Genomic DNA, 11448 nt, shown 5'->3' with positions numbered 1-11448 from the left:
GTTTGTTGGACAGAGTAGAAATAAAGAGTGAGTTTTGACAAAAGTTCCTGAATGCTTAGCTAAAGACAAGAGAATATAGTATAATGTACTGCATGTGCTTTCCAAGAAGTCAGTCTTGTTTAGGCAGCTGATGTTGACACTAGAAAGAAGAGCTACTTAAATCTTGAAAAATATCTTCATTCTTAATGAGAATAGAGGCTGAATCCATATCATCTGTGCTTCTCAGAGTTGTTCATTAGAACTTAAGAAAATTGCAGCATTTTCCATTAACATTTTTGATAGCATCCAAACCAGAACAAGTTCCAGGAGGGCATTCTAGATATATATGTCATTAATAATTGTTCTTATGTTAAGTGCTGTTTTCCCATAGCTTTGCCACCATTTACAGTTGAATAGGCTAACAGTACTGGAGTATTTATTTTGATAAGTTTTATACTAATCAAAAAGAATGGGAACCTAATAGTAAATAAAGTAGTATATGCAATAAGTAGCTGAATTATAGATTTAGTTGAAATACTGGGAACCCCTTAACACTAAAGGTCTGAGGTTAACAGGTGTATTTAAATGAATTTTAAGCCAAGCGGATTTCTAGTCAAGTCAGAATTTACCAGCTTCAGTAGCCACCGGCTATATATAATCTTTAATGTAAAAAACACTTAAGGAATATCTCTTGATAAAATGCAGCAAGTTACCTATAGAAATGCTGTAATGCCATAAAGAAAAGCCTCATGAGTGGTTTATCAGGAGTGTAATACTTAAGCTTATTTGAAAAAGTTTGTGTATATCTCCGTTTGTTTAGACAAGATATACTTAACAATTTTGACATTGCCTGGCTAGAAGTTAGCAACTTTATGTATTTGGTATTAACTTGTTTTTCCATCTCAAGTGTCAAGTCACAGCTCCCAGAGAAATGTAGCAAATCTCTAGCAGGGAATCTAGGACAAGGCCCCAGAAAGCAGTGTTATCTGTGCCTGGACAGAGGATGTATGTGGGGAGCAACTGAGACTAGACTAAGTTACTGGAATTAAGACTAATTCTATGCATCTGCTCTCCCACAATATGGCGCTGGGGAGGAGTAAACTTCTACGCAGCTGCCTCTCGCCAGCTTAACTGATAAACTGCAGGAGCTGATCCTGCTCCTGATTGGAGGAGAGCAGTGTGCTCGGCGTGTGGGTAGCAGAGTTGGGATTGGTGGAAGAGGACTATAAAGGAGGAGAGAGACAACATGCACCAGGAATATCTGAAGGAACACCTGAGGAACATCTGAGCAGCCCCTGAGAGAGCCGGCCAGCGGTATGCCGCTCCTCCGCAGAAGCGGGGAAAGCGGCGGGGGGGGTGCCGCCCCTCCACGGAGGTGGAGGGGTCGGCAGCTAACCCGGGACGGCGTCATTCCTCCACGAATGAGGGAACGGCAGCTAACCCGGGAAGGGCCGAGCAGATGAAAGAACAGCGCAGGGTCCAGTATCGTTCCTCCACGAATGGGGGAGCGACAGATGTATCTGGGTTTCTACTCACCCATCATTTATAATTGCTGATCCTGCTCAACAGCCTATAGGAAAATGAAGGGCATAGTGGGTAGGACTTAGGAAGAAACCTCCCGGGCTACATCTGCCATCCACATTCAGCCCACTTTGCTCAATTTAAGATCCCAGATGGGACTAAGATTCTTAACGGTAGCATCAACATATACCTCAAGTCCTTTCACTTTATTTTGGAGGTGTGTTTTTGTTTTTTTTTTTTGTTTTTTTTTTTTGTTTTTTTTTTTTTTGCATGGAAAGGGGGATGTGAGCAGCACTGATAATGTTTGTAGAACCCAGGACATGCATTAAGAGTCACTGGGCCTAATCCTTACAGTGACCCTTCCTCTTTGAGTGCCGTTAGTCTTGATTGGCTGCTAATGAAATGCACTAGGATGTCCCTTCCAAGATGAGGTTATGAAGCTGCATTCTGCCTTGCTCGCATTCTCTCAGTCTTGCTCAGGTGCTTTTTCTGATACACCAAGCCGCCCTGTGAGACCTCACTGAGGAGGTGCCCACAAGCAAGGAACTGAGGACAGTCTTCAGGCAGCAGTCAGTGAGGAACTGCAGCCCTCCGCCTAACAGCCTTTTAGTCTACAAGGAACTGAGTTCTGCCAACAAGTGAGCTTGAAAATGGATTCACCTCCATTTGAGCCAGATGGCCCTGCTGAACTATGCCTGGAAACCTGACCCACAGGAGCTGGAAGACCATTAAATATTTGTTACTTTGTGCAGTTAAATTTTGGGGTAATTTGTTAGATTAAAAACAGATAACAATACAATTTTTATAGAGCAAACCACCTAACCTAATTAGGATTCAGATTCCTCATTGATAAAATGGTATTATAATGCCTGCCCTCATAGTTACGGTTAAGTGCTTGAAGTCAACAAAATCTATTACTATTGTTAGTGCATCTTTTTAATCTTATCAACTCTGTGGTAATTCCCACAAGGGAACACATAACAGAAATAGTGCTTAAGGCATTTCTTAGTGACATTCATGGAATTAGCATGATAGGTTGGTGCTAGCAGGAATTGGAATCTTGGGTCAGATTTTTGGCATAGCAGTTAAGAGGCCATGTGCGATGCCTGCATCACATGTTGGAATGCCTGGGCTCTAGTCCCAGGTTTGCTCCTGATTCCAGTTCCCTGCTCATCTGCACCTTGGGAGGCAGCAGGGGACAGACAGGTCAGGTACTGTCTCTCACTCACTCTCTGGCTTTCAAACTTCTCAGTTGAGGATAACTTCTGAAGGACATGCGCTAAAACAGAAATAAACTGCCTTAATTTAGTAATCCCCAAAGTGTGGTTCAAGACAAGTGCCCTCCAAAATATTCATGTCCACTCATTCTGTGAATGTGACCTTATCTGGGAATAGTGTCTTCACAGATTTAGTCAGTCAAGATGAACTCAGACTAGATTAGGGAGGGTGGGGAAGGTGGGCCTTTAAATCCAATAACTCATGTTTTTATGAGAATGCCTGGTGAAGACATGCAGGGAAGAACACCATGTGACAACAGGAAGTGATCAGGATTGGAATGATGTAGCTAAAACCAAGGAATACAAAGGATTCCTTGCTACTGTCAGAAGCTAGGAGAAGCATGGAACAAATCCTCCCTCAGAGCCTCCAAAAGGAACCAACCTCATCAACATCTTGATTTCAGACCTCTGGTCCCCAGAACTGCAAAAGAATAAATACCTGTTGTTTTAAACCACTTAATTTTTGATAATTTGATATGGCAGCCCCAGTACAGAACTTGACATCAGCAAATAGAATGTTGCTATAACAAATGCCTACAAATGTGGAAATGTCTTTGGAGTTAGATACTGTATAGAAGCTAAAATTTTGAACCACGTGATCGAAAAAGTCTAGGTTGCCTTGAAGACACAGGTAGAAATGTAAAGGATGGTAAAAGCAGTTCTGGTGAAAGTTACCATCTTTGAGAATTCTTATATCATTAAGAACAGATTCTTGGAGGACGTAGCAACATGAAAGGTGCTTCTGGTGGGGCCTCACACAGAAGTGAGCAACATGTTATTGGATACTGGAAGAACAGTGATCCTTACTATGATGAGGCTGAGAACCTGGCTTAGTTCAATGTTGTACTATTGGATGGAAAGTAGAGCTTGTGAGAAATTAACCTGAATATTCAGCTTAATTTCTAAGGAGAATATAGAAGGCATGGTCTACTTTCTCGTTTAGAATAAAGTGCAAAAAGAAAGAGGAAGGAACTGTTCAAAAAAGGAACTACAGTGTGATTATTGGGAAAATCCACAGCTCTATCCTATCCAGTTCTATATTGTGAAAGATGCTAAAGCACATTCTGGAGAAATACCCAAGCAGGTGGCTGGAAATCCTGCTGGAGAGATTAGGCGAGAAGCCACACATGCCATTAACCATTTCTGCAGAAGCCAGGGGTCGAGAGGAGGAATTGGGGTTAGCCAGAAGGGAATCTGAAGAACCTGAATTCCAGTTTCACAGATTTCCTTCATGTCCATAGAAAATGGACTGTTTTCTATGTGAAACTGTTATGTCAAGGAGATGGGACAAAATGAGGGGAGGTTGTCAGACTGGAAATTCTATCAACAAGAAACAGGCAGCCTAAGGGCTAGTAAGACTGCTGCTGAGGGCCGAGGCTAGAGATCCAGAAGAGTCTATAGAGCCAGTGGGGCCTCTAAGGGCCTCAAGGCTGGGGTTGGTGGTGCCTCCATGGGCACAAAAGCCGGATGGAGCCACAGTTGATTATTCCTGGTCCTCAGGATAGCATTCGCTCTGCAGGTTTGCAAACTTGCTTTGGATCAGAGACCCCTTTATTCCATCCATTTTTCTTTCCCCCTTTGGAATGGGAATGTCTGCTTATATTTGTCCCATCCTTGCATTTTTGGAAGCTGGCAACTTGTTTTCTTGCTTCATAGGCCCATAAAAGAGAGGAGGCCAGAGTGGTGGGGCAAACCCAGAGTCTCACCCCTCCCTGATTTTAGATTATGATAGGTGAACTTTTGGAGTCGATGATATTTGGATGACATTTTGGATGTAGGGTTAATGCTGGGTTGGATTACTATTTGAGAGAATATGTTGGGCTGGGAAAGTGTATTTTGCACGTGGGGTGAACGTGAATTTTATGGGACCAAAGGGCAGATTGGATTTATCCCTTCAGAATTTTGTGTCTAATGGAGCCTATGAATGTGACCTCATTTGCAATAACTTACTGATGCAATCAAGCTAAGACAGTGTCATTTGGTATTGATGTTACTTCCCTAAATCTGATGATTGAATCATTTAAACTGGTGGAGAGACAGAAATACAATCTGGAACAATGCCAGATGAAGACAGAGGCAAGATTAGAGTGATGTTGCTACAAGCCAAAAAAATTAAGTTACGGAGGCATAGAACAAATTATCCCTCAGTCTCCTGGAAGGGCCCAACTGCTGACACCTTGCTTTTGGGCCTCTGGCCTCCTGAACTGTGAGAGTAAGTATCTTGTTATGGTATGTCATTATGGCAGACCTAGGAAACTACAGAGTTGTTAACAGCAGCACCAGGAAACCAATACAAGATGTTGTTTGCCTTTTTTGTTCATTCTCATATAGGAGTTTTTCAGAGACTGTGTGATGTGTGATAGGGTAATAGATTGAATACAGAACAGATGTGAGGATCCAGCCATGTTCTATTAAGCCAGACATTAAAGAGATTTGCAAAAATATAAGACAGTACCACTCTTACTGGTTTTTTCTTTTAGAAGATAGTTATGTTTTTTATTAAAAGTATCGTTTTAATATTCTGAGTTTTTTTTTAACTAGGATTTTTTTCCCAGTTTAATTTTTTTAAGAAAATTGTTTTTTATTTGAAAGGCAGAGAGATGATGGAGGGGGGAGTTGAGATCTTCCACTGATTCATTCCTTAAATGCCCACAACAGCAAGGAATGGGCTGGACTGAATCCAGGAGCTTGAATGTAGTTCAAGTCTCTCATGTGGGTGCCAGGGACCCAAGCACTTGAGCAATCATTGCTGCCTTCCCAGAGTGTGTATTAGCAGGAAGCTAGAACTGTAAGCTGAGACGGGACTCAAAACCAGGCACTCTGATACAGGATGTAGATGTCCCAAGCAGTGTCCTCAAATGCCCATCCCCTCGTTATAATTTGGATTGGTAAATATTGATAGATAATACCTCATGTAAACAAAAGCTCTTTGGGATCTCAGTAATTTTAAAGTACATAAAAGAAGTCCTGAGACCTGAAATAATTTTTCTTAGGGCTTATTTTCATCTACTTGAAAGGCAGAGTAACAGGTCTTCTATCTACTAGTTCATTCTCCGGATGCCCATGATAGCCAGGGCTGAATAAGTTGAAGCCAGGGCTCTGAAACTCCATCCAGATCCTCCCTTGTGGGTGGCAGGGGCACAAGCGCTTGAGCCATCATCTGCCCCCCCCCCCCCCCCCAGGAAGCTGGATCAGAGCAGAGTAGCTGGGACTCAAACTGGCAGTCATATGGGACATGAGCATCTCAAGAAGGGGCTTAACCCGCTGCACTGCAGTGTTCACCCGCTCAGCCCTGAAAATTTGAAAACCATCAGGTTAATTGTAAATTCTCAAATCCCACACCTTGGTATTTTGTATGTTCTGCTTTTTGGACAGTAAGACCCACTTTTACTTGCACAATGAAGACAGTGCTTAAAAGAATGTAAGGTTCACATCGAAATAGGCTAGATTTTTACCTCTTTAAGATCTAAATTTCTATTTCCTTGTTTATAAAATGAGAAACATAATCTTATAGGTAGCATGAGGATTAAATTTGGTTATACATAAAGGGGAAGGTACTATAGTTACTGAAAACAAGCATTTTCATTCAATCAGGTTATGCTGTTTATTGGTTGCTGGTGTAAGAAGAGGGAAACAAAGGTACAGTGAAGTTCCCATGTAATACTTACTGGACCTAATGTGGAGAAACTTTACGAGACATTAAGACTCCAAGTGTAGAGGAAGAAACCGTACAAGTCCTGTGGACCATGGGATTTTCTTTTCCCTGGGGAAAATCTTTTGGTCGCTTATTGTAATTGCTGCTTGTTAATACTGGTAAAATATTTGTTAAGGACTGTGATTTTCCTGACAAAATGATTTGTATATACAAACCCAAATAACATTTTAGAATCATAGGAACTCTTTTCCAGCAAAATTAGCTCAATTTTAGATACCTGGTCTAATGCAAATTCAATATGCTTAGGCTTAAAATGTATTCAGGGGCACCTCAGCAATCTTTGGAAAATTGAATTAAAAGCTAAGTTTATTGTGGTGCAAAAAAATTTTAAAATCCATGCATAGCTCTTTTTTTTTTTTTTAAGGTTGATTTATTTATTTATTTGAAATACAGAATTATAGAGATCTTCAATCAAATGGTTGACTCCCCAGATAGCTGCAACAGCCAGTACTGGGCCAGTGTAGAGCATGGTACTCCATCTCAGTCCCCCACATTGGGGGCAGGGACTCAAGTACTTGTGCCATCATCCACTGCTTCCAAGGCATATTAGCAGGAAGCTCTATTGTAAGCAGAGGAACTAGAAGTCAAACTGCTACTCTGATGTGGGATGTGGGTATCCCAGGCATCATCTTTAACAAACTCTTGCACCACAACTCCCAAATTGCATGGCTTTCTTACGAGGCATATTTTTCCATTCACTTTCTGAAAACCATTCATATGCATGAATTTCAAAATCTTCTTACACGAAAATATACTTACCTTTTATTTCCATTTTACATAAACTTCTAAAGTAGCATATATGAATGTGTTAGCATCTAAAATAACCTATATGAAGAGTAAGAGGACTTGATTTAATTCCTAGACTGGGAAAAAGAAAACAGTGAAAAACTGGTATCTTGGCAGTACAACAAAAAATCCTGCCATCATTACTTAAGGGGGAAAAAAAAAGACTCTAACCATAACCTATTTTAAAGTGTAATCCCCCTTAACATTCCCTATTTCCCCTCCTGCTTTGTATTCTTCCTTATTGTTCTCACCACCATCATAGTTCACATTTTATTTATTTTGGGTACCTCTGCCTCCCACTAGAATGTAAGCTACGTAAAATCAAGGATTTCTGTATCTTTATTGCTCTATTTCATATCTTAGACTAATTGAACAAATTAACTCAAATCCTCTTTTATGGAAATTGAGGTTATCTGACACAGTTTCCCTGTGTCCTCAGCCATCTTCATCAAATCCATTTTTAAGACTGACCCTTCAGCTGTGCTCTGTATTCTCTTCCCCTCTTTTGTATGTTGCAGTTTCAGTTACTCATTCAGTTTTAATCCTTCTCTTCAATCTACAAAAATATTTAGGGCTACACTAAACTGAAAATCCCTTCTTTACTGTTTGCATCTTTGAAGCACCATGTTCTCTTGTTCTTTCCTTTAATAAATGTCCTTGAAAAGGTATCCATACCTGATGTTTCTGCTTTCTTATGTTAATACCCATTCATTATCTTTTGTAATTTAGTTTTTGTTCCAACCAAATCTAATTGTCTGACTTATATTTGAATTCACTCTTGACATTTCAATAACATTTGTTGTCTCTGCCCATCTTTCTCTTGAAATTCTTTCTGTGGCTTCTGAGATAGTTTGTGCTTTTTGAATTGCTTATTTTGTCCCCATTGGCTCTTATTCTGATCTCTAAACAGACCCCAAATCACTTTTCCTTCCTGTGCCTTCAACCATCACCTCTGCAAAGAGCTGAGATCTAGTCCTGCATATTAATGATTCACTACCTGAACACAAAATTGACTCATACATCCTCTTTTTTGCTTCCATCAGTGGATTCCACCTCAAATTTTGCAGTTTCCTCCCATGTCTTTCATCCATGTCCCTCTTCATGTCTGCTGAACTAGACTTCCAGTGTTTCCTTTACTCACCTGTTTCTCCTTCATCATATCCTGCACAATAACACTAGATTGACTTCTACAAAGATATGTTCATCATAGCACCCACTGGACCATAAATCTTCAAGTGGTTCCCTGTTGCTTCATTCATAAAGTCTGAACCAAGGAATTAAGATCTTCCATAACTTACCTCTGATCCACTTTATCACTTTATTTGCCAGTGTTCCTTAAGTTCTTTCTTAGCAAACTGGACTTCTGTTAACCCTCCCAAACACCATGGTTTTATTCATTTTTTGTATTTAAAATCCCCTTTCCATCAAAAGTTTTCATGCTCTGTATGACCCAGCTCAAATATTGAACAGATATGTGACACAAGTAATACATGATTCCTATCATTGGAGGAGTACCAAATAGCATACAGATCACTATGAAGATTGTTACCAGATTATATAACATATTTAAGGTAAAGTCCAATTTTTCCATTTGTTTATGTAACACTGTATACAGTACTTAGCATATAATAGAGATTCTAAATCTATATGATATTTATGTCTAGAGATACCAGTGTAAAGGATTGCATGCATAATTCAGTAAATATCCAACTTTACAATCAGAAGGCATCACCTATTCCCCAACAAGTTCCCCAATTTTTTCTGATGACAGGCACTTGGTTTTGTATTATTCTGATTATCTGATATCCCATAGATAGCCATTGATATTTACTTAACTTGCAGTTATTGCACATGTGCTACATGTCAAGTAGTGTCAAGGGTGGATTCAAAGATGAATTAAAACACAGTCTTCACACATATATATATATGTATATATGTGTGTGTATATATATATAAAGGACACATTCTTTGTCCTAAGAGATTTAACTCTCAGGACTTTGAAGACAGAATTAATGAAGAATGGGGATGTGTTTTGACTTCCATGTTTTCCTCACTTATACGTAATTTCTGCACTCTATGTGATCACTCAAATTGAACTTTAAAGGATATTTGCCTCCACAGGTAAGAACAGAACATCATGTTCAGTCATGATCTCAATATTGTGAGAGATGTGTGTTGAGCCCTTGGTGCCGTCCTCGCCGGCAACCATGGCAAACAACTCCACCTTCAGTTCTGTCTGCAAACCAGCTGCCACCTAGAAGACACAGTGTAGCTTTAGAATCACCCACATGTGAGTTGAAATCTTGGTTTTAACTCTAATTTGTACAAGTTACTTTTACTCTATAACCATAGATTTGACACTTATAAATGGTAGCTGTTGTAAGCATTTAACAGATTATTTCACAGATTAGTTATACAGGATGTCACTGAGTAAATGAGATCCAGCATACATCGTTGAAGGAGTAAACCAGGTGCTATTTGGGGAAAAGCATAAGGAAAACTAAATGCCAGGGTGTTGCATGTGGCACTGCAGGCGTACTGCTTCAGTCCTTGTAGTCGTGCTTTTCTTGACTGTCAGCGGTGAAGTTAGATCTGTGGGCATCCTTACAACTAACAATAAATGTAACCTAAGATAGACACAAATGTAATCTCAAGTGACTCTGAGAGACTGGTGGATTCCATAACATCTCTGCCCTGCCCCTTGGTTTTGCTAATGTAGATTGTGTAAAGTGACAGTGCCAGTAGAGGGAGACAGAATTAGTTTACATGCCACACTGATAAGGTCTGAAAGATACGTGGAAGAGGCATCAACCCAAAAGAAACCTGATCTATAACCCAAAATAGGATTCTTGCCTTGTTCCTTGAAAAGAACACTACCCAGGAAAGAGCGAGCTGTTTATGTTTCTAAGCTGCCTCTCCAGGAGGTGGGTTAAAAAGCAGACTTGGGAACAGTTATCTGGAAAAAAATAAATCAGAAACTACCACATGGAAAGCAATTAGATACAAATGGAATTTTTTTCTTCAGTATATTTTTATAAATAATAGAATTGAAAAATGTTCCCAATTTTTCAACAATGTGCTTGTAAATGTATGCTCACTGGAGGGTATCCAGCAGCTCTGTTTCTAGGAATAAGATCCTCAGTCCTCCAAGCCCTACAATTGGAGCAGGGCTGGGCAATGACGAAATGCGGCATGAGGGGAGCTGGAATGATGCCAGGATACAGCTTCACCCAGGCTTTGAGCATTTTCATTTAGTGTTGGCAACTAACCAAGCTGAACAGTGGTTAGATTTACATATGGAGAAGTCCATAGATTATATTTTTTGCCAGAGCCAAAACTTACCATCAAAAAGAAAAACCAAACTAAAAGAAAAATAAAAAGATAACAGTGTAGAGTGAGCTTCAAAGAATTCACACTGGGTTTTTAGTACTTAGGAATGTTCATCCAACAATCATTTCAGCTTTTGGCATAATCTCTAAATTAAAATGAGATTTACTGACTTCCCAGACCTGTTCCCAGAACAGTGAAAGAAGGCCTTGCTTTGAGTTTTATTTTTGGTTTATGTTGTGATGATTCTGAAATGCTGACACAGTACAGTGATGAATAATTTCACAAAGGTGCTCATGACTTAGTGGATTGAATCCCAAAGTGTACTGCTGCTTGGAGCTGCAGCCCACATGCTACTGTTTTTTTAATAGATCATAAAATATTAAAGATAGAAGATGCTAAGAAATGATCTAAACTCCTTCTTTTATAGCTGGGGAAATCAAGGCTCAAAGCACTGTCTGTCACTATCTCTGAGCTGCTTAGTGGTGTAGTCATGACAAGCAGCCTTTGCATTATGCCGAACCCACCCTTCTGTGTGCGTATAAAAACCACAGCTGCTTTAAAAGCTTCAGACTCGGGGAGCGTTGTGGCTACTTATGGACCCAATACTGCCAACTGCTTGGCTGTGCCTACAAATATTCCCGTGCCTGATGAATGGCTCATGTCTCTACCATACTTCTTCACTTTCTTCTCTCATACAATCACATCTCTTAAGTACCTGTCCTGTGCCTGGCTCTGAAAACTCTCTGACCCATTTTTCACCTCCTCTGTACCCTGGCACTAACAGTGACATATGGGAAGGAGTCAACAGTTTGCTATGTGAAAGGAAAGCGATGTTAACAC

General features: G+C 40.0%; 1 protein-coding gene across 2 annotated transcripts in view; it reads right to left on the bottom strand.

Annotated features, from left to right (window-relative positions):
- The window catches only part of SPAG17 (sperm associated antigen 17), a 285936-nt gene that overhangs the window by 13349 nt on the left and 261139 nt on the right, over window positions 1–11448 (bottom strand). For both annotated transcript variants that reach the window (XM_051857350.3, XM_051857351.3), the window contains 2 exons: window positions 9388–9532; window positions 6446–6590 (listed from right to left, as the gene is read on the bottom strand). In XM_051857350.3, the coding sequence (XP_051713310.3) occupies window positions 6451–6590; window positions 9388–9532 (285 nt within the window). In that variant the 3' untranslated portion in view covers window positions 6446–6450. The remainder of the gene's footprint in view (window positions 1–6445; window positions 6591–9387; window positions 9533–11448) is intronic.

This window comes from Oryctolagus cuniculus, chromosome 7, assembly GCF_051225735.1.
Source record: "Oryctolagus cuniculus isolate XC-2025 breed Fujian yellow rabbit chromosome 7, ASM5122573v1, whole genome shotgun sequence".
NCBI lineage: Eukaryota > Metazoa > Chordata > Mammalia > Lagomorpha > Leporidae > Oryctolagus > Oryctolagus cuniculus.
This window is presented reverse-complemented; position numbering and strand designations above follow the sequence as displayed.